General features: G+C 36.8%; 2 protein-coding genes and 1 long non-coding RNA gene across 3 annotated transcripts; 2 read left to right on the top strand and 1 right to left on the bottom strand.

The window, feature by feature from the left end:
- Positions 1 to 892: 892 nt before the first annotated feature.
- LOC110855608 lies at positions 893 to 4,588 on the bottom strand. The gene is made up of 9 exons (XM_022104018.2): positions 4,430 to 4,588; positions 4,275 to 4,331; positions 4,142 to 4,204; positions 4,002 to 4,070; positions 3,596 to 3,901; positions 2,789 to 3,277; positions 1,664 to 2,135; positions 1,273 to 1,397; positions 893 to 1,206 (listed from the first exon to the last, which is right to left on the bottom strand). Exons 2-9 carry the CDS (start codon positions 4,320 to 4,322, stop codon positions 1,138 to 1,140), a joined length of 1,641 nt encoding a protein of 546 aa, XP_021959710.1. The 5' UTR covers positions 4,323 to 4,331; positions 4,430 to 4,588; the 3' UTR covers positions 893 to 1,137.
- A 9,757-nt stretch (positions 4,589 to 14,345) lies between these two features.
- LOC110855609 lies at positions 14,346 to 16,627 on the top strand. Its single transcript, XM_022104019.2, has 7 exons — positions 14,346 to 14,483; positions 14,555 to 14,587; positions 14,658 to 14,677; positions 14,744 to 14,938; positions 15,411 to 15,534; positions 15,620 to 15,966; positions 16,414 to 16,627. The coding sequence occupies exons 1-7, from the start codon at positions 14,432 to 14,434 to the stop codon at positions 16,549 to 16,551; spliced, it is 909 nt and encodes a 302-aa protein (XP_021959711.1). The 5' UTR covers positions 14,346 to 14,431; the 3' UTR covers positions 16,552 to 16,627.
- Positions 16,628 to 17,498: 871 nt separating this feature from the next.
- Positions 17,499 to 18,188, top strand: LOC118437426. Its single transcript, XR_004836102.1, has 3 exons — positions 17,499 to 17,568; positions 17,673 to 17,993; positions 18,063 to 18,188. It is a non-coding gene; the product is annotated as an uncharacterized LOC118437426 (long non-coding RNA).
- Positions 18,189 to 24,119: the final 5,931 nt, after the last annotated feature.

Consider the following 24,119-nt stretch of genomic DNA (forward strand, 5'->3'; position numbering starts at 1 on the left):
TGGCAATCAACGTACAGTTTTTAAATACATTGAAGTAATCGATAAGTTGAATGTGGTTATTTTCTAAGATGGTAGCAAGCCTGTGGGGGTCAATGGTAAGTGTCGGATGCAGAAATACCGCAAGGATAGCCCATGCGCGTAGAAGCTGCATTTTCGCGTAACCTTTCAATCCCATTTTATTCTCTAAGGAAGATGTTAAGGCAAAGCCTCTGTAGCTTGTTTGTTTTAGAAGAAAGACATTTCCAACTAGGATGTAAAATTTGGATTATTTGGTGGCACTGTTATTTCAGCTTCATCAGGCGTAGTGGTTTGTGAGAAGTATTGGGATTTTTAGTGGTCGGCTACGTTTTTATTTGACTGTTACAATAAAACTGGGTCGTTTTTTATTTGGCTTTCATAACAAAACTTGGTTGTCTTTAAGTTGTTTGCATACTTGTTTTGAGTACCTTAAGAACTTTTATAACATCTCGATAAAACTAGTGGCAGGTAAACATTTCCGATTATAATGAATAGTTTGGAATACTTTGGATTCAACTTGAGCTTCCATAAGCGTAATTCAACGGGTAATCAACACCCTGTGTCGCCAACTTTGTTTCTTTCAATTGTTTGTTTTTAAATACGTGGTGTAATATTATAGAGCGGTTGATTTGAGCAATATTTAAACTTCGTAACACTAGTTACAAAAGTGAAACATTACAAAAAACGATTGCCTACTGAGGACATCCTTACCATAACTGGTTGATTCGTTCCAACACATGCACATGGTTTAATTATAATGCAGACATATGTACTTGTATGAACATACATACATACACTTGTGAAATCCCCTTTATAAAATTGCTAGTGTCTGTTTGTTGGTTATTTATCAATGCAAGGACGGGACCATTATATATACGTATGTACACACAATTTATCTATCTATTGTACAAGCTTAACAATTTATTTACCATTGTTCACTTACATTTTATAATGCAAATTAAATTGAAACCAATTATGAACAAGGTTCGAAACAGATGGTACCAAAACACCACGAGGTTTCATCCTTTACAAAATCCCAAACTTACATACTCCCATCCCATCCAACTGTACATACATTGCTACTTAAAACATAAAAACGAGTCCTTTCTTGCGATGAATTTACTCTGACAAAGTAATAGGGAGACGGTTGGCGTCAATAAATCCTTGAAATTTATCCCTCCCCTTGATCTAGATTTGAACCACAAATCAGTAAAAGCACAAACTTAAAACTACCAAATTATTCATCAAGCTTACCAAAAATCCCGACATTTTAACCAACTTCACCTCCCTGCAGGTTAAAAGAATCGCTTTCACGGCATCCCCCGGGACCAAAACTGCTCCCACTTTTCCGCAAAGTCGAACTTCCGTGTGTGCTAAGCCTACACAAATCAAAATCGAAATTAGCAATCAATCCGGTACGTTATTCACGCAATCTTTGCTAACTCGCAAAATCTTAAAACTTTTGTTTTAAAAAAGTCATTTTTCATTCATATCCGACGTATGGACATTAGCAAGTTGACATTAGCAAACAAAATTGTGAGCTAACTTTCCTTGGAAACTTGTGAAATTTTGTTAGTAAAAGTTTACAGAATTTACGGATTTTACAAAGTTACGCGTGAACAACCCCAATGCTGACGATGCATACCCTTCCATCTCGCCAAACCTTGCATCGTGGCTAATACGACGCCCGAACTTTTCACGTTTTGCACCTCCACCAAGGCCGAGGTTAGCTCCCAGGGCGCCAAGTTTCGCAGGGTTTCCTTCAGGCGTCGGAGGGCGACGGAATTCAGGTCCTCGGAAATGGTCAGCTTTAACTGCAACTTTGTCACGGCGGGGAAAAGGCGGACCATCACGGCGGCAGCGGCAACATTCTCTGCCTCCCCGTCATACGCGGCATCCACGTCAAGCGACACTATTCCGACGTGAGGTTGGCGGAAATGTTCAAACATTTCGGGTAGGGTTAGGGTGAGACTTTCTTTGTCGGAAGCGGCGAGCTTGACATGGGTCAGAGCTGGGAGGTGCGTCGTGTACAGACAATCACCCAAGTGGCGGAAGTAACCATCCATGCAAGAGATTGTGAGACGCGTCAAATTTGGGAAGGATGGGAGCGACAAAGTCTGCAATAAAGATGATAAATTCAAGGAACCCTTAATTTTGCAAAGATTGGCAGAAGTAAAAAGGTCTCATCGAAATTATACTTTTCGGTTTGGTTCGGATACCGCAATTTCCCAAAACCTCGTTAAAATTAAAGAAACCGTTTTTTAAGCCAAGAAAAACTCGATTGAAAAAGGTCCATTTCATTACGCAAAAAGTAATCGGCGTGAATCGTCTCGAAGAAGAGTTAGATAAAATGAATCTTCAGCCGATTTGAATATTATCATATTTCCCAAAACCCGTTAAAAATTAAAAAGGAAACATTTTTTCTTATTGTTTTTCACCCATATAAATTCCTCTTTTCGTATTTCAAAAATTAGTTCAATTCAAAATGTGTTATTTAATTCATCCCGATTTTTTTGGCGAACCTGACACAAGTTTACTAAAATGAGGACAAAGTCAAAGCAAAGAACTAAGCGAGTGCTTAGTACAAACTGCCGAAAGACCAATTGTGTAGCAATGTACATACATAAATATCTAACAAGTATCATAAGTATCATAAGTTACATAAGTATCTCCGATAAAAAAATCGACCCCCTAGTTTCCACCGTTTTTGAGGTACTGGCAGGAAAAATCGGGACGAATTAAATCAGCACCCTTCATATTTTCGCCCTACCTGTGGCACATCGTCGTCGTGCCCACCATCCGGACCCACATAGTACAGACTCAACTCGGCCAGGGAATCCCGACACGGGGTCAACATCTCAGCAATTTTGCCCAAGTCCATGACCTCGGTGGGCTCGTGCGTGGCAAAGTCCACGAATTGAACGAACTTGTACGTCAGCCTGGTCAGTTTCTTGCAGGGGGCGAAATCCAGGTAAAAATTGGCCTTCACCTCCACCTCGACCAAGTTGGGGGCAGCATTGAGCAGCTTTTGACAAATGGAGGCTGCCATACCGTCCGTATTGGGGTTGTATTGGTCCCCCATGATGACTGAAATCATCGTAACGTTTCCCATCGTCGGATACGACGACCCGGCAAGAATCCATCTACCATTTTCGTCATACGAGGACAAAACGGTGATCGAAATCCTGGCGAGGTTGGTGAAACGGTGTGATTCCCACATTTTGTGCAGCCCGTGTAAAAATGAGGAGCCAATTTTGACCTGAAATGAAAGAGAGCCTAATTAATAAATTAATAAATATCTAAATACTTGATATCTTACAGCACTCTTCTCAAAAATGATGTTACTCTTTTGAGAAGAAAGTGCACCCTGAATTCTAAATTAAGTAAACTACACTAAATCCACGGCTCTATATCAAGTTAACTTTAGTATAGTGTAGTTAATTTAGAATTGAGGCTCTCAATTCAATTTGGGGGTACATTTATTTTTCAAAAGGGCAACAGTATTCTTAAAATCCCTTGCACCATAGTTAAATTTATAATATTGGTGCAAGTTAAACGTATAAATATGTAAATCCACCTCAATTTCCTCCAAATGACGCGCAATATTTGGCAGGACCGCGACAAAATTTTCCGGCAATCTTTCCGACCATTCGCAGGGACACGTGGACGCGACAAGTTTGACGTTCCTGACCAATTTTGAGTGAAATGAGGCAACTCCAGTAATTTCAGGGGTGTACATGCCGCAACCCAATTGTTCCGAGTACGTCTGTGTGGTCTTACCCCCGAGGAAGGGTGCACCAAGGTCGGCCCACAGGGTGCAGACGGGTCGGACAGATTTCTTCAGGGTGGGGGCATCCATGTAGGAGAAGATCAGGTTCAGTAACTGCGATAGACGATAGTAATTAATTAATTATTTACGAATCGAAAAGTACAAAATTAATTGAATTATAATAAATATTTCACATTGTAAATATTTAATTTACCAAAGGATTCATTAACGCACTGGTGGCGACATCCGTTTGTTGGGTCGATAAGTCACTCTCACTGTCATCCTGTAAAATTTACAATTTTTCACTCTGAAAGTTTCCTTTTAAGTTTGAGGTACTTTTTAAATTGTTATTACCCAATGACTTATCAGCGTAGTGGTGGAAACATCCATTTGTTGGGAGGATAAGTCACTCACGGCCTGCAACATTGATATTTTTCAAGCTGAAAATTCCATTTGAAGTTTAAAAATCGGCCAAATTTGTTCTTACCAAACGATTCATTTCCATTTGGGTGGGTAAGTCATTGTCCGTCTGCATCGTGTCGACCTGCAAGGAAGAAATTAATTCGAAGCTTTATTTAATTGTTTAAAAATACAGCACGTCGCTTTAATTGACCAAGTTTGATAAAATGTAAATGACGACACCTTTTAGTAATTTAGGCTTCAAAAATAGTCTTGCTTAGTTTGGGTGAAGGTTATTATATTGAAATTATTTTAAATTTCTTGGTTTGGCTACTCAGAAATTAAAAGTTCGTGTCCCGTCGCTGTGTGGCGAGTATAAAAATATTCGTCGTTGTGGACAAATTGAACTCGCCTCACGTTGTAAGGGAAATGTGAGACAAGGATGAGACGATTCTTTATAGTTAGGCAGAGCTGGGAAATTAATGAGTTTCCAGATTAAAAATTAAGATTTGAGATTAAAAATCCCTGAATCAGAGATTAAGATTAAGATTAAAATGATTCTTCAGCTACTAAATTAAATTAGTTAAGATTAAATTAATCTATTTTATGACGCAGATTAAAGATTGAAGATTAATTAATCTAGATTAATTATATTAATTAAGAATAATTTTATTTTTTCGTCGTTTCTTATAGTTTACATCGATATCTATATTATAATTTCGAAAAGTCCGTCCCGTGAAATTTTCCGTGACATTCCTGCATTTTGATTGGCTGCCGGCTTGCTGGCTCCACCAATCACAGCACGGCTATAATTATGGTTAAAATTTGAGATACAACATCTGGAACCACATCTGTTACAACATCTGGTACAACAATTGGTACAACAATTGGTACAACAATTGGTACAACAATTGGTACAACAACTGGTACAACAATTGGTACAACAATTGGTACAACAATTCGTACAACAACTGATACATCAATTGGTACAACAATTCGTACAACAATTGGTACAACAATTGGTACAACAATTCGTACAACAATTGGTACAACAATTGGTACAACAATTCGTACAACAATTGGTACAACAATTCGTACAACAATTGGTACAACAATTCGTACAACAATTCGTACAACAATTGGTACAACAATTGGTACAACAATTCGTACAACAATTGGTACAACAATTGATACAACAATTGGTACAACAACTGGTACAACAATTGATACAACAATTGATACAACAATTGGTACAACAACTGGTACAACAATTGATACAACAATTGATACAACAATTGGTACAACAACTGATACATCAATTGGTACAACAATTGGTACAACAATTCGTACAACAATTGGTACAACAATTGGTACAACAACTGATACATCAATTGGTACAACAATTGGTACAACAATTGATACAACAATTGGTACAACAATTCGTACAACAATTTTTTTTTTTTTTTCAACAAAACACTTGAATTTATTCTAATTTATCATTATCATGATTTATAATAATCAATTACATATCAGATTTTAGTAAAATGAGACGACGTCTTCTTGACAGGGCTTTACTTTTATTGGCCGTCAAGGTAGAAACTAAGCCAGGGCCTGTCTCCTATAATCTTCTTGTCTCTTAAATTTGTAAATATTTTTGCTACATAATCTTAAGTAAGTCTAAAAATTATTTTATAAAATTACAAAATTTGACTAATTAAATTAATTTATGATGCTAATGTCAGTAATCCTAGTAAAAAAAATACGTGAAACGCGTATTATCACATCGTATCACATTGCATAAAATGATTACTTTAACTAATTTAACCTTACTGCTATATTTCAGTCAAAAATTAGTTCATGCAGAATAAGAAAGTTAGTGGCGCATCAAAAACCTAATTTAATATTTATTTTATTATTTGAAATTTGGTAAATATCGAATCTATTCCAATTAGTATGAAATTTCGGCAGAAGGTTTGCATTTAATGAGCATGCATAAAAATCAGTGAGAATCCGCCCATATAAAATGTGACGGTATGAGGAAATCTGGTCAAATTCACCAGAATATTTATTCAATTTATGAATGAAAGCTTTGTATATAATATTATAAGCGTAAAAGATCAAAATATTCCCTCCCGCATGCGATACCCCATGAAGGAACGCCTCATCGAAGGCTCGTGTGTCAATTCCTATTTTAAACAGAACAACAATTCGTACAACAATTCGTACAACAATTCGTACAACAATTCGTACAACAATTCGTACAACAATTGGTACAACAATTGATACAACAATTGATACAACAATTGGTACAACAACTGGTACAACAATTGATACAACAATTGATACAACAATTGGTACAACAACTGGTACAACAATTGATACAACAATTGATACAACAATTGGTACAACAATTGATACAACAATTGGTACAACAATTAGTACAACAATTAGTACAACAATTGGTACAACAATTGGTACAACAATTGGTACAACATCTGATACAACATCTGGTACAACGTTAAAAACCTACAGTGCAGACTCCATATAGCCCGAGTCAGGGACATAGACCCTGACTCAATAAGTCATACTCAGAGCCCGCTTCTAAATTTTTTTCCGAATTGACCAACAAAATATCACCAACTTCCGTGTTGTGGATGGTTAAAAGTCTAGTTTCTATTATTTGGTTCCAAATTTTTGAACTAGTTACAATATCATGTGCCTTGACCACCATGACCAGTGGGCTTCTTTAACATCCTGAAGCTCTAAGCTATACATATGTATGTGCTATCCAGAAGTGGTTTTCAGCCTCCATATCAAATTTCAGCTCGATATAATGATTTTGAAAAATCAGCATGGGTCACCCCATAGGATCCCTCAAGACGAAAGTTTTTCTAATTTGAACTCATTTTTATCTAGTAGGAGCCATTAGCAACCTCTGTACCAAATTTCAGCTCTCTACAACAATTTTGAAATTTTGGTGCATAATACTCCACCCACTCCGATAACCCCCACCGGTCAACCACTGGACCGATTTCGCCCATCTTCGAACTCGTTTCCTAACTTTGCCCAATATGCATATGGTAAAAATTTCAAGTCAATCGGTTCAGCCGTTTTGGCTCTATCGTGCCGGACAGACAGACGGACAGACAGACAGACGGACAGACAGACAGACGGACGGACATGACGGTTCCATAAGCCCTGACTCGGGCTAAAAATTCATATCCAACATTAAAAAAATTGCTTAGCAACGTTAAAAGAATCCTTTGCAACGTTAAAAAATGTCCTTCGCAGTGTTAAAAATATTCCTTAGCAAAGTTAAAAAATCCTTAGCAACGATAAAAAAACTCCGTAGAAAGCTGGCAACCAATCACAGTGCAGGATTGTCGTGGAAGGTTGAACGAGACTTTTCGTAGTTTTAATATATTTAGATGTATATTTACTCTCGAATTATAATTTCGATACAGGCTAATATATCTCTCCCATTATGTAATGCTTTCATCTAATGATTAGTTTGTTAACTTAAAAGTTTAACCGTGGACCGTCTTTAAGATGGGCTTATAGGCTAGTTATATCATAAATTCTAAAATTTGAGAAAAGCATGAAGTATCAGCGCTTTATAATTGTTGTTCAAAATTATTAAAGTTTTATCTGGTAAATTAAGGTGAATATAATAACTTGTAATACGAGTAAAAATCAGTAACGCGTTTTTAAATTTCAAAAAATAATAACTCTTAATTTTTTTAATTAAATTAATTTTTTTAATGGCAACAAATTTTTTGATCTGTTTAAGGAATACAATTTTAAATAACGTTCCTTTCAAAAGAGAACCTGTCAATTTAGAATTGTTTTGATTTTTTAAAATGGTTCCAGTGTTGAGAGATGATCGCGCGTTGAAATTTAGAGATTTACAAGGACTCGAGTAACAGATGGCGTAATTTTAATCATAATATTAATCCTGATTAAAATTAAAGTCGAAGATTCAAAGATTGAAAATTAAATTAAATTGACGTGAGATTAAGATTAAAATTATTGATTAATACGAACAAATTTCTTGATTAAGATTATGGATTAAGATTAATTATTCTTAATCTTAATCTTGATTATTTTAATCTAGATTTTCCCAGCTCTGTAGTTAGGAATAATTAATTTACATAGATGAGATAAGAAATTATTGCAAATTGAGATGCAAATTATTTTCATGCAGGACAATGCCACGCGCAGAGGCTAAAGTGCTCTGAAGGACCACAGGCTGAAGTGCACACAGGGTCTGGTGCACTTTTCTCTTTAGTTTGAACTCCAAACTAAAGAGAAAAGTGCACGACTTTTTTTCTACAAGTATGTCCCCGTGGTTAAAATTATCTTCCGCGGCCACTGGCAAAAGGTAAAGACCTGTGGAATTTCATTCCAAAATCAACCTGGAAAAAAATGAGCACAGATTCTAAGCTAAAGAGTTGAGGGCATTATTGAAGTGCGTGGTGAAAGACTAAATACCTACATAGGTATGTATCTATCTCTGAAAAAAGATTGGCTTTTATCACACCATTGCTTTTGAACAAGACGCATTTTCTTTTTACAGAAATAAAGGTTACCGAAAAAAATCAACACCCTTTATAGTGAACATACATTAGGGGAGATCCATAAATTATGTTAGGAAAAAATCCTGAATTTATTGACCACCCTTCCCCTTCTCCCTTTAACATGTGGCACATGGGCACGATACCATGGCAGCGTTGGACCCCCCCTCTTGCGTGACATAATTTATGGATCGTCCCAAGTGCCGGGGATAATAACCCTTCCTTTCCTATTTGTCAATAAAGAATGCAGACACTGCAGTATGTCCGCTGGAGGTAAATAATGCTAACAAATTATTTTAAGGTCTGTAATTGTCCAATGGGGGTAGGAGAACATAAAAATGTGGTTCATTTTGATTTTCGAAAAGGGGTGTGGTCAGGAGGGGTTTTTTATGTGATTTCAAAAAAGTCTCAGATCGCCCCTAAAACCGCACCCACATTGTTCAGAATTTAATACTGATTAAAATGAGGTATCATACATACCCCTAGCTCTTATCATTGTCTCGCAAAAAAATAAAACGTAACGGAAGATCGGTGTTTTTGTCAAAAATCGTCAACAACGCCATCTTTGAAGGGCTCTCAAATCCTTCAAACCGAAAATGCGCAGGAAATTATTTCTGCATTTTGAAGTACTAACATAGGACTAACTTAGGTCACGGGCTCGGTCAAATCCCAGGTAATACTTTTGTGCAAATTGAGGTCAAAGTTGACGAAAATAGCGTCGACGCGACCAAGTACGGATTTTGTTTTTTGTGGTTTTGGGGGGAACAATTTTTTATTGTGGATTTGCACGAATCATGACCTCTAGGTCACGGAAAACATATTTTCTCACTTCGCCCCAAAAATCGCACTTTTCCCCAAAATGACCTAGAGGTCATGATTCGTGCAAATCCACAATTAAAAAAATTTCCTCTAGAGCCGAAAAACTTGGAAAAAATCCGGACGTGGTCACGTCGACGGTATTTTCGTTAACTTTGACCTCAATTTGCACAAAAGTATGACCTGGGATTTGACCGAGCCCGTGGCCTAAGTTAGTCCTATGTTAGTACCTCAAAATGCAGAAATAATTTCTTGCGGATTTTCAGTTTGAAGGATTTGAGAGCCCTTCAAAGTTGGCCATCTTCAGGAATTTTTGCAACGCTCAGGTGAGCCATTTTTGATCTCCATTTATAACAACACTTGCTTATATTGGGGCAAAGGTCACGCTATTACAGAGTAGTATGACCGTAGCCTAGGATGCATATGTCAGTTTTTGATAATGTTTATCCTTAAGGCTTTAGGAGCCCTTCAAAAGTCCCTTTATATCCACATTTTTCAGGACGTTTTTTTCGTCAACTTTGACCTCGATTATCTCAAAAGTATGACCTGGGATTTGACCGAGCTCGTGACCTAAGTTAGTCCTATGTTAGTACTTCAAAATGCAGAAATAATTTCCTGCGCATTTTCAGTTTGAAGGATTTGAGAGCCCTTCAAAGATGGCGTTATTGACGATTTTTGACAAAAACACCGATCTTCCGTTACGTTTTATTTTTTTGCGAGACAATGATAAGAGCTAGGGGTATGTATGATACCTCATTTTAATCAGTATTAAATTCTGAACAATGTGGGTGCGGTTTTAGGGGCGATCTAAGACTATTTTGAAATCACATAAAAACCCCCCTCCTGACCACACCCCTTTTCGAAAATCAAAATGAACCACATTTTTATGTTCTCCTACCCCCATTGGACAATTACAGACCTTAAAATAATTTGTTCGCATTATTTACCTCCAGCGGACATAGTGCACTGACGATGAGACACGTCTGCATTTTAGATGTGTCTAAATTTATCCAAAAAGGGTTAAATGTTTAACAGCACTTTAATCTTACTCCCTAAAATGCTTTAAACGTGTAGCAGTTTCTCATTTGTAATGCACATCACAAGGCAATAACATAATTTACAAATTTTTGACTGAATTTACATATGCACATTCTTGATTTAAATAATTTCGACAGTAATTGATTTCCGAGACATTTTGTATAGAAAAAAAGATATTGTCATATACATAAAAGCTGACAAAATATATCATTAATCGTCTAGTAATTATTTAACACTGGATATAAGGACCTTAAAAATTCATCGACATGGAATTTAGCAGTGACGTTTGGACGAAATCGCATTTTGCTGTTACTTTGCCTGAGGTACTTTGTCAATTTTTACTAAATACATAGTAAGTAAAAACAATGCTTCTAAAAAGATTTCTATTTACATGTATGTATGATTACATAGAAATTATGTTATGTATGTATGTAAATATACGTATAGTAATTTTTTTTTAATTTTTCCTCTCAATCATCTTGACACGTGATTGCACAATTAAATAAATCTGAGTAAGATCTGCTCAAATTTTAGTAAATATCTGTATGTATTGGACGTGGAAACTGGTTGAATTAAATTTGTCACATGTTAGCTCAAAAATTCTGGAAAAAAATGGATAATTTTCAGGCAGGAAGTTATGAAATTATAGTAAACCATAAAAATTTACTACCGATATGGTAAAACTTTAATATCGTGCTATTATTGCACATTTCAATACCACTTTAGTAGACTTATACGTACATGAATACCGCTTGGTATAATTTTAATACCGGATTTTTAAGAGTGTTTATATTTCCACAGATTTTGGCCAAAATACTGTCCTTTCTCCCCCCATCTGACCTCATCTCTTGCACCTTTATCAACGCGGGATGGGAAATTGAAGCTCGAAAACGTCTCCTCGCTCAAAAGCGGGTTACCCTCACCCCCCAAAATATAACCAACTCCCACAACATGATCACCGCCCGAGGAAATCGCCCCAGAAATTTGTACGTTACCACCTTCACAAATTCCTGCGAACCCGAATTAACCCATTTTCTTTCGAACCATGGCCACCACGTGACCAACCTGAAAATACACGTGTGTCCTATGGTTGATCCGAAATGGCTCCAATTTTTGCACTACCTGGCAACCCACCTCCCCAACCTGACCACTTTCAAAATAGTCGTAGTCACATGGGGGGAAACAACCTACACTAATTTTTCCCCTCCCCCTGAAAAAGCATGTGTCTTTTGGAAGGTTCGTAAACTCGGAATTGCTTCCGCCACGTGGAAAAATTGGGAAAAATTGGTGGAAATTATACCCCTTTTGCCAAATGTGGGCGCCTTATCGTCCGAAGGAGTTGCTCCCACCGTGCTAGATAAATTTTTACGCGGGGGAAATATAAATTTAAACGTTCCCGGGCCCATCCAGCCCTCGCCCATCACCCGGCTGGATTTGAGCAACGCCAATTCTAACATTGGCTATTTTTCCGGCATTCTCAAAACCGTCGCGGGCACTTTGGAGCGTATAAAATTCTTCAGGCTATATAACGCGTCACCTCTCTGGTGTGTCAATGAGCTCCCCATCGTGTTTCCCGCCATGCCCAAGTTGAAGGTTTTCACCATCGTGCAGAGTGACATGGCTTGCCGAAGCCCGCGTAATACAGTTCCCGTTTTTGTGGTGGGGCTGAAGGTGAACCTTGGAGGGGAAACTGGTACGTTCATATACACCTGTTCATATTCATTCATTTAATAAAAGAATGAATAAATTATTCATGCATTACTCCAAAAATTCATGAATAATGAGGGAAAATTTTTGAATGAATTAATACTAAACAAGGATTTGTTACTCTTGAAATGTATAATATTATTCATTTTAAACTTTTCACTAAATGCTTAAAATATGGAGAGTATTGAGAAACTAATAAGTCAAATTGATGAGTTGAATAAGTCAAATTTTAAATAAATGAGAAATGAATGATTTTTCATTTTTAAATTGAATGAGTTTTGACCTAAAGCATGTTTTTGAACAGGTGTGAACAAGCTGGTTTATCCGGATCAGTTCCTCGTCCTGGAGAACATTGTGATTTCCCGGGATGACACAGTATTTACCCGCATCAAGGAGAACATTCTAACCGAACAGGAGTATTTTGAGACGAGCGCGGCATTTTTGTACGATACCTTTCTCCGTGAGGGAAATTCAGTTGGGGTAACGGTGACCGAGTTGAACGTTCCTTTCCCCCCGGGGGATGCGTATAGGAAGATTGGGCCTATGGAGTCGACCTCTGAGGTCGAGGGGACTGTGGTACCTGTCGAGGTCAAGATGTCATCCGAATTTTGTGACAGGGTGGTCGCCATTTTTCCAAATGTGGTGAGATACCGGGTCATGGAGGAGATTTGTGAGAAGGCGAGGACGGCAAAGGTTAAGGAGTAGGTCGCGTTGGGAGAAGAATTGTGCCACATATGTAAAAAGGGGGACGTTAGTGGGGGACGAGGGGGGCAGAGGCGGATGGTTGCATCGAGGTGGGAATGGGGGTCAAAATTGTAAATTAAGACGAGGGGAAATTAATATTCGTAATTCGTGAAAAATTTTTAAGGTTGAATGGATAAAAGGAGATATGAACCATATTTAAGAAGTAGCTAAAATAAGAATGCGGGTAGGATATACATGCATATTATGTATATCCTACTCGCATTCTATTTAAAATATTTTTTTGCACGTGCAAAATAATATTTTAAATTTTAATAGGCATTCTAAGGAAATATTTTTAAAAAATCGATGAAATTAATGTTATTCTACATGCTAAACATACTCTCTAGTATGATTCGGTATTGAAGCATATTTATTTTATTTGAACAAGGAGACATGCACATTCATACGAATATATATTATTATATATATAATATATTATTCTAAGATTGTTATGAGTATATGTATGTGAGTCATTGTTTTCTATGGAAATTAAATATTAGAGCCTGTACCGAAGTTGGGATCAAATCGCATTCACATGCATGGCAACAATAATTATTTTCTTAACATCTGAGTTTTTAAAGAAATTCCGTCCAGATTATTGTAGTTGGAATTAAATTCATGGTAACAAAATAATCTTCTCATAACTTTTTGAATGGTCAGGAACACAAAGTCTTAGAAAAAATTTTATGTATGTATTTGCACACATGCTTTCTGGCAAATAATTGTTAGCTTCTGAATAAAAAAATATCATGACCTTCCTGCCTGACTTCCTGCATTGACCTAAGGCATCTGCAAGATACTTATGGTAGTAGTAAATAGTAAATACAATGTTCATATATTGATGAGATCAACAATATACATATTTCGTTGACCTACATCTTTAACATCTGACAGCCTTTGATCCCGTACAAACAAGAAAAACATGACAAGGCGATCAGAAAAAAAGGCATAAAATGTTTACCATCTTAATACAATTGTTTTTTAACTTCAATTTTTAAATGGCCAGTTGATACATTAAATAGTTTTGAGACATATTGGAGTAGTACCACCATTGTACTCAAAGCTGGTTCATAGTCAAGGGCGCAGAGTTCAGTAATCCATTCTGATCCGTATGTAAATATGTATTGCATGAAGATGCCACAACATTAAAGCAAATATGCACCTAAATACATACATATGGCGATAAAGAAATTTCCAGCCCCAGCATTTAAACAATATGTAACCATCCTTTAGGATTCATCTCTAAATAAATACTTATAAAGCTGAATCATTCACTGTATCCCTTGCAGTAGCAACTTGACCTTACCAAAGGACGAGAATCTTAAATTTTGCTATTTTTTTTACATACATCCTACTACAAGTCTACATGTTAAAATCATTTATTTTCCATTTAACACTTTTTGTGATTCTTCCAAACCGTAAGTTTTTTTAGAAGAAAAAAAATATATATTTGTAAATAATTCCTTTTCGAACTATTTATAATTTACAGAAATATCTGCTATACTCTGGGATGGGTTGAGAGGTTAGAAAATGTGTAATATTTTTGTTTCCTTTTGTGAATTAACTAACATTTTTTTCTTTCAAAATTTCAGTAAAGTTTGGCGTGCCCTCTGTAAGAAATTATGCAAAATTATGCAAAATTAACAATGTTTAATTTTTTACTAATTAAACCCACCAGCTTCGCAACGAGACCAACTCATTCATCAAAATGCCAACCCTTGTCAGTCATGCTGTTCAGGACGGAATGGTCAATATCAGCCCGGAGTGTACGAACGGGGGGAAGTACTTCGGATTTCGGTACAAAACCAGGAACGTGGATGGAATTTATTTACTCTTTGATAGGAACGGCATTATTGCAGGGATACAAGTTTGGGTACATGTTTCATGCATAATTTTGTAAATACAGGGTGGTTAAAATGTCACGCTGCAATGGATAATTTTTCGCTGGGAAAAATTCTTAACTTTCCAGTATTTACCCAAATCCTGTCTCTGAAATTCTTGAAAGAATTTTGCCATCAGTTTTGATAATAATTAATAAAAATCTCAATCCTAAGTCCCGTAACTAATAAAAATTTAGGGGTTTTTCCCATTGGAAAATTTTCCATTGTAGCGTGACATTTTGACCACCCTGTATACCAGACAAAATAATCTGAAAAAAATTCTAAATCCGAATCTATAAAATAATGGGAATTACATATTTACAGAAAATATGGGAACTAAGTTTCCCAATAAATAAGATATTAGGGCAGTAAATTACAGTTTTCTTCTAGTTTCTCATTAATTCATTTTCTGGAAAACAGTTACCTTACCACAATACTAAAATTCTAAAATCTCTATGTATTTAGATGGATAAATCGGACACAACCCGGGCTAACAATCCATTTCGCTACGACTTAATCCCGATGTTCCGAGATGAGATAATTGGTGGAAAATGGTACACAGTCCTTACGGCATATTTCGTTAATCCGGGTAAAACTCCAGAATCTTTCTCAGAAATTTATAGGCATGAAATAAAACAGAAACAGTGGCAATAACCTAAATTATTTTGATACAGCTTCGATTTGCTCTACCGGACGGAACGAAACCAGTCTACACAGCCAAGGTACCGGGACGGGGCTCTACTTTCAAAATGGGGCCACCCCACACCCCTCCAATCTCGTGAATGTTCCAACCTATCGTCCCGACGCGGCCAAGGAGGGCTACACCAATTGCGAATGCCTCGAAGGAATGGGATTACACAATTTTTGGCAGGTCGAGAAATGGCAGGATTCCAACTGTAGGGAAGTCCAGCCAATCCAGCTGCTCTACAATTTGGATGGTGCAATGGTCGGTTTTGTGTTCCAAATTTTCGCGAAATTGTCCCACCGAATGTTTGAGTTTCCGCCAACCCAAGGGTTGAAGGTATGTATGTGGATCCAGGAAATTTAAATTGAGCGTACTAACGTCAACCTTCGCATATCTCGCAAATTGAGCATAGCAATGTAACTTGCGAAGTTTTGCGAGATTTCGCAAAATTGTTGCTGGAAAAATATGGGATTTTTTTCGCAAATTTACCAGAACTTGGGCATGCTCTTATTTCGTAAAATTACTTCGCGAATTCATCCTCACCATTACCAGCAAGAGAAATTAACGAAATCCATGGAAACAAGGTGTTTTTCAATACATTTGCGAGATTAAAGAGATTTGCGAAGTCATATTTTGCGAATCTTACATATCACGACAGAAATATTTTGATCTCCGCAAGTTTGCTAAATGAGTTGCCATGTGAAATAAGAAGTTGTCGTGAGTACGCCCATAGTTTATAAGTGTGAATATGATTTTAACCCCGAATTTATTTTTATCCTCTAGGTCATCCTTGGACCCGACAGGACACCGAATTGCATCCTAGAGGTTAACGAAAAATTTGGAACTACCGCCCTTCACGTGTACTTTATTGATAACCCGTGGGAATTAAAGTGTCCCGTTCCCGTAGTTGTTAAAGAATGAGAAAATTTCTAAAATTTTATTTTACTGTTTAAGAATGTTTAATATATCAAAAACAATAAAGTATTTGGCTCTTTTACTGTCGAAGTTTGTTTCATGCTACGGGGTGAAAATTTCGGGGTTCGGTATAATGTTATAATAGATTTTAGATATTTTCTTCATAACCATTCAACCTATTTCCCTGCCAGGTCAGCACAATCGGTCCTGATGAGTAGCAAAAACTCTAACATGGTTTTACATATGTATTTATAAACGGTTGAATCACATTAAAAGCAGTGGCGGCGGAAGATGACGTCATCGGGGGTACATTGGTATCCTGTCAATGTTAAGAAGTCCCGCCTTCTTATATCCTGCAACGCTAATGTCCCCACGATGACGTCATCTTCCGCCGCCACTGATTAAAAGGGATTTCACCCCTTAATAAACAAGGTTCACCATATATGTACATACATATTTAGTACACTTTCATCAGTTATTAAATAGGAACCCAATATACATAGGTACCAGAGGACTTCACCTTCTTAATATGTATGTAAGTAAGTCTATTGGATGTACATTAATAAGGAAACCGAGTGTTTAGGATACTAACCCTTCCTTTCCTACATATTGGTCCGGCAAGAATGTAGACGTCTAAATTTATCCAAAAAGGGTCAAATAAACAGTTAGCAGGACTTGAATCTAACTCCACAAAGTGATTTAAACGTGTAAGGATTCCTTATTTGTAATGCGCATCACGATCCGATTAGTTTACTTATGTACATGCACATTTTTAACTGAAGTTGCATATGTATATTCTTGGTTTAAACGTTGGAATATGTAAATACTTTTGACAATAATTAATTTCCGAGAGACATTCTGCATGTAATTACGCGTCATAAAAGCTGACAAATATATAATATTACATCGTTTAGTAATTATTTAACACTGGATATACATATTTCCAGAAATCGGGAATTGGTCGACATGGAATTTAACAGTGATGTTTGGACGAAACCTCATTTTGCTGTTACTTTGCCAGAGGTATGTATTTTCTCATTCTTTACTCATTAGATCCCCTCCCCCCTTTGGCGATTCGTAATGTATTTATATTGCTCCCTACACATAGTCTATAAATCTGCATTTAGCATTCTGCTCACTTCACTCCACTCGCGCTTCTTCTGAGGGGATTCCGACTTACTTACGGAGCGTCCTCTACGCCCCCAAGTGCTCGGTCGGAGTTTGAGACCGTGCGGTTGTCTGCGGGCTGGCCGCTCTGTTGCACGTAAAGTGCCTTCACAAGGCGAGATCATTTCTTTTAAAATAAAGGTTCATGTTTGTGTATTTTACACTATCTCTCTGATTAATGTATGATTTTTTTGTTGGGCCTCTCCATATGATCTGATCTGATTCTCTTTGGACCTCTTCCCACAATGCTCTATCCACAATTTGAACGAGTCATCCAGCTTGTAAATTCTGAAACCAACGTTATTATTGATAGTGGAGATAATGACGACCTCTGTGATGATGTTATTCAGGACCTATTGGTTTTTATGGATTGGGGCGAAAATGCGGCTGGACCGGATTGTCATCTCTGTGGACAGGAGATAATTGATGATACGTTCCACTTAACTCTTAATGAAACGCTCTACTCTGTAACAGTTACCGACAACATCATAGGATCTGAATGGAATTGTGGATTCCTACAATGCGTATATTGTTTTAATTATTTTCACAAAAATAGATGCAATATTATATTATCCGATCAATCGTATTTTAACATTGTATATTCTAAAAACTGGGCTTGTCCCACCTGTGTACCAATTTTTAAGATCAAGATGAATGCTATTGTATTATGTAAGCCTTTTGGTTCTGAAAAATTAATACGCAAATTGGTGAAAGTATTGAACCCGTTACGAGATCATTTTGCAGATATGTATTATACATCTATGGTTTTTAAGTGTAAGTATGAGAAGTGTATTAGTATGTTGGAAAACCGTGGTATTGGATAATCTAAATAATTTTTTGTCAAGGATTGTTCTTTTTGGTTATAATTCGGTTCACTAAGAAATTTTTTGTTTTTCAACTGTTTTAATGGCACATGTTTCCAGAATCAATATTCTAATTCATGAGGGGATTTTAATTTTATTTAGTGTAGACAGAGTTTTTATTTTGTAATGTGTTATAACTTGTAAACCAGTCTTATCGACTGAATGTGACTAACACTTGAATAAAGGTGAATTGAATTGAACCTGGAGTAGTCAGGCAGGTATTTCTTTCTCGGTATTAAAGTCTCTTCAGTAAAATTATGTATATATCTAGAACCCTAAAATTTACTACCGCTATGGTAAAACTTTAAATGCAGACCTTTAATGTTCCTACACAGTATTACTCTGCCACTTTTGTATACATTAATCCCACTTGGTCCAATTTTATTATTGGATTTCTAAGAGTTTTTATGTACATATGTTTATTCCCTCCAGATTTTGGCCAAAGTAATGCCCTTTCTCCCCCCATCTGACCTCGTCACCTGCACCTTTATCAATACTGGCTGGGAAATTGAAGCTCGAAACCGCCTCCTTACTCAAAAATGGATTACCCTCACCCCCCAAAATATAACCGACTCCCTAAACATTATCAACGTCCGAAATAACCGCCCCAGAAATTTGTACGTCACTACCTTCGAATATTCTTGCGGACCCGAAGTAACCCATTTTCTTTCGAACCATGGCCACCACTTGATCAACCTGAAGATACACGTGTCCACCCATTTTGATCCCAAATGGCCCCAATATTTGGAATACCTGTCAACCCACCTCCCCAATCTGACCAAGCTCCGCATAGTCCTGATCACATGGGGGGAAATAACCTTCACTAATTTTTCTCCTCCCCCCGGAAAATCATGTGTCTTTTGGAAGGTTCGTAAACTCGGAATGGAGTCCCCCACGTGGGCATCTTCTGCCCATCTGGTCAAAATTTTGCCCCTCTTTCCAAATCTGGGAGCCTTATCGGCCGAGGGAATTGACCCAACCGTCCTGGATAAGTTTCTCACCGGGGGAAATTCAAATTTGAATCTTCCCGGGCCTATCCAGCGGACGCCGTCTATCACCCGGCTGGAATTGAGTAAATTGTCCGATAACATTAGCCATTATTCCGGCATTCTTAAAACAGTCTCAGAGACGTTGGAGGGCATCAAATTGTTCCGATTGTTTAACGCGTCGCCTTCCTGGGGTGTCAATGAGGCCCCATCGTGTTTCCAGCCATGCCACAGTGGGCCAGATTTAATAAATTGTGGCCAAAAATATATTTGAGCCGAAATTGAAGAAATTAAAATTAGATTTTGGTGTGCAACAATAACCTAAAGCATATATTATACCAGGAAATTTTTAACAGTCACCTGCCACACCCCCAGTGGGTGTGGCCCTCGGCGACTTTTCGATTTTAATGAAACCATGTGATATGATATATAATTTTTCTCAGCTCGACGAGGGGATCTCAACAGAATCATTAAAATATTGAAACCACACCCCCAGTGGGTGTGGCTCTAAGCAAATTGTCGATTTTAACGAAACCATGTCATGTAATATATCATTTTTCTCAGCTCGACCAGGGGGTTTCGACGGAATACCTAAAACTGGGAAACCGCACCCGCAGTGGGTGGGGTTCTCAAAAAACTTTCGATTTTAATAAAACCATGCCATGTGTTATATCATTTTTCTCAGCTATACAAGGGGTTTTCGACGATATACCTAAAATCAACATTCAGCGACTTTTCGATTTTAATTAAACCATGTCATGTCCTGTAATACATCATTTCTTTTAACTAAATGAGGGGACTTTTACAAAATAACTAGAATAGCATTACGTAAATTAAGAAATTCCACTTTCAAAAAATTTAGTTTTTCACAATTGCTTGTCGCATTAGTCAAAATTCCGAAATAGCATATAAAGTTTTAAATTTTTAGAAGCGCATTTTTATAATTTTATTTTTAGTAATTTTTGAGAAAAAATGTTTTAGTTCTTTCGATTTTGATATAGCGTTAAAATTACAAAACATACAACTTTTTGACAAATTTAAATTTTAGCTGAAAATGTACTCAAAACCGCCACAACCGAAAACACGAGCGTTCATGGAAACGCAAACACACATGTTGTGCTATTTCGGTGTGGTAGAAATTTAAAATCGGAAAAAACAACTTTAATTCGCTGAACGCCACACCCACTGGGGGCATGGTTTCAAAAGTCTAACAATTCTGTCGAGATCCTCTAGTTGAGCTGACAAAATACTATATAACGTGACATGGGTTGTTTAAAATTGAAAAATCGCAGAAAGTGGGTCACGCCCACTAAGGGCGTGGTTTTTAAAGTTTAATTATTCTGTCGAGATCCTGTCGTCGAGCTGATAAACATGACATAACACATCGCATGGTTTTATTAAAATCGAAAATTTTCTGAGAACCACACCCACTAGGGGAGCGGTTTCACAATTTTAGGTATTCCGTAGAAACCCCCTTGTCGAGCTGAGAAAAATGATATATCACATGACATGGCTCCATTAAAATCAAAAAGTCGCCGAGGGCCACACCCACTGGGGGTGTGGAATATGACCATTCAAACATTGCTGGCAGTGCCCAGGGTGTCGAGGTATTTTTTAGACATGTAGTTCGGTTTTTATTGTTTTAAATTTTGCAGCATTCATTAATTATATTTTACAATTTGTTTGACCTTGTAACCTTAATGTCGAGGGGGTGTGGTCGAATTTAAAAAATCTAGAAATGTATATTTCGCCCATTGACATAAGGTTTCCAAAACAGTCAACAATTTGAAAATCGGTCAACAATTGGAAAAGTAATCCGAATTTCAATTGTTAATGTTGTTAAGCATGACAAGATCGGTCATTAAGCCTCTCAGCAAGAAATGTTTTTAATTTAAATTTTTCTACCATAGAGGGTGTGGTTTTTAAAGCAAAGATACTTTCCTGCTACCACCTCAGTTTGCTGATCAAGTCCAATGGTTGAGTATACTTAAAACATACTTGAGTAAAATTAATTCAACTTAAATTTGACTTTTTTAAGTTTAATGAATAAAAGTGGGTGTGGTCGGAATAAAGCTTGATGGTCGCAGCTGGTCGCAGCAGTGTATCATCCCACCACTATTACCTAATTAATGACGCCAGTAGTTAGTCATACATGCACGGCGTTGGGCGGCAAAGTAAGAAGATGTAAAATCCCTATCTCCGTAATGTATTATAAATATTTTAACCCCTTCGTTTATCTGATTGGCTTGAACCTGTGCCTTAATATTTTACACCAAGGTCAAATTGGTTACAAAGGGTAAGATGTCATACTAGTTAAGCCAAATCGCGACACTGCCTTAACGGCCACTTTTTGAAATTCCTGGCCCACTGTGCATGCCCAAGTTGAAGGTTTTCACCATCGTGCAGAGTGACATGGCTTCGCGGTACTCGCGGAGTCTAATTCCGATGCAGGGGCTGAGGGTGAAATTTGGAGGGGAAAATGGTACGCTTCAACCTGTTCATCATTCAATAATAAGTTATTCATTCATTCATTTACTAAAGAATGAATACATTATTCGTTGATTCATTTACTAAAGACTGAATAAATTATTCATTCATTCATTAACTAAAGAATGAATAAACTATTCATTCACTCATTTACTAAAGAATGAATAAATTATTCATTCACTATAACAGTATAACTCTTTTGCTTAATAAATGTGTAATTAAGTAATTATGCTTAATTTAAATATTTTATTGCATATTATTTTGCAACCACAGACCACATTCAAGTAATACACACTCTAAATAATGCTGTGTAAAATTGACGCAAAATTATTGTGTCACCCACATTGCTTGTGTTTTTTTACTCAAGCTTGGTAAATTTTTCACAAATTTAATTAGAATGTAAATGTATATCAGGTCCGCACAGAAGGCAATATTATGCGGTTTGATCATCATTTGAAATCTCTCGACACGACCGTAAATTTGTCCACCCCATTCGGTTTGTACTTTGTGGATTAAACAATATATCTTTCGGGAAAAGACTGTTTGACCAATTTCTACCTAAGCATTCATAAGCGTTATTTCCAACATTATAGTTAATAATTCTTTTCACTTCCCAGTTACGAATCTCAGTATAAAAATGATTAGTACCCAATCGTAGTAGATAATTATCGGTTTGTAACTAACCATACATATTTTATGTTGGAATAGTAATGAACATTGAATTTCAGCGTAATTAGGCAAACTTTTTAGCTGATAAATAATGGTATTCGACAATTCGGAATTATAGTGCATCGTAGGGTCTAAAATCGATTTAGTCTTTGTAATCCTTAGCAACATTGTGTCTACATAAATTACAAAATTTGGTAAACCCCGTTTTTACTAATTAATGAGGAAAACCTCGCCTTCTAAAAAAACTAATTGCCTAATATGTACTAATGTCATATTAAATCGATTTATAATCACCCCGAAACAATCCAGATTTATCCCCACAGTTCAATACAAAAAGGGAATAAACTTTGCTATGACAATCATTTCTACAACTCCTTCAACAACATAAACTCCTAAATTTGTCTCAAGTCGTAATAATTTCACAAAAATCTGAGAAAATGAAGGCTATTCTGATCGCCCTTGTGTTGAGTGCCACCGTCGCCTACATTGGTGCCAAACCAGCTCCTCCAGATGATCTTGCTGCTTCTGAGAACAATTTTGGAGAACTTTTTGTTGCACATCCGAGGGTAAGTTCTTGATATTTTTTGCCAACGCTTTATTTTGCAGAGATTTATTTAATTAGTTAACATCGCACTTATTTATGTTATCACAATTTATTAATTACATTCATTTATTAGGAGCAACGAACTGCGGGTCTGGAAGCTGCTCCTTCACATGGAAACGCCTTCAACCAATTCAGCGCAGGGGAATCCCGTCAATTCTCTCAGTGTTATGTTCCCCCTTACTGTAACTGGTGATAGATATGACGATGTGCTTCCAGGTCATGGCTGTATGTGCTCTGGTCTTTGGACATTTTTTATAACATTTCTGAAAATTAGACTTTCCGAGTTTCAAATTAAACTATCGCAAATTGTTCAACACGTCTTATTCTTTTGACCTGATTCTGTCCAGCTACGGATATATCGGGTACTTAATAAAATTTCAAAGCATGCAAACCTATACACCAGAATTCATAATTTACCATCATTTCATTGAAACTTTATGTATGTACACTGTAAATAATTTTGAGACAAATCGTCTCCCACGAAGGCACTATACTGCTCTATTTTTTGGTAACGATTATGGAGACGTTCTGTCACCAACGGGAAATAAGTCAAAAATGTGTGCACGAAACACATGTGACGTCGTAATTAAAAAAAAGCTGTGAGTATTTTTATTTGACCATATGATTTTTTTACATGAAAGTATTGCATTTTTTTAATGGCGACGTCATGCGTGTTTGGTACACGAGTTTTTGACTTATATCCCATTGGTGACAAAACGTCTCCGTAATCGTTACCCAAAAATAGAGCAGTATAGTACCTCCGTCGGGTGACGATTTGTCTCCAAATTATTTAGAGTG

This window comes from Folsomia candida, unplaced genomic scaffold (genome assembly GCF_002217175.1).
Source record: "Folsomia candida strain VU population unplaced genomic scaffold, ASM221717v1 Fcan01_Sc013, whole genome shotgun sequence".
NCBI lineage: Eukaryota > Metazoa > Arthropoda > Collembola > Entomobryomorpha > Isotomidae > Folsomia > Folsomia candida.

Bases quoted from the DNA above. Each gene is read 5' to 3' on its own strand.
- LOC110855609 (XM_022104019.2), top strand. From the start codon at position 14,432: ATGTTAAAATCATTTATTTTCCATTTAACACTTTTTGTGATTCTTCCA. The intron at 14,588-14,657 runs GTTAGAAAATGT...TCAAAATTTCAG, and splicing joins ACTCTGGGATGGGTTGAGAG to TAAAGTTTGGCGTGCCCTCT. The intron at 14,939-15,410 runs GTACATGTTTCA...CTATGTATTTAG, and splicing joins TTGCAGGGATACAAGTTTGG to ATGGATAAATCGGACACAAC.
- LOC110855608 (XM_022104018.2), bottom strand. From the start codon at position 4,322: ATGCAGACGGACAATGACTTACCCACCCAAATGGAAATGAATCGTTTG. The intron at 4,071-4,141 runs GTAATAACAATT...TAAATTTTACAG, and splicing joins CTACGCTGATAAGTCATTGG to GATGACAGTGAGAGTGACTT. The intron at 3,278-3,595 runs GTGGATTTACAT...CTTTCATTTCAG, and splicing joins GTCATTTGGAGGAAATTGAG to GTCAAAATTGGCTCCTCATT.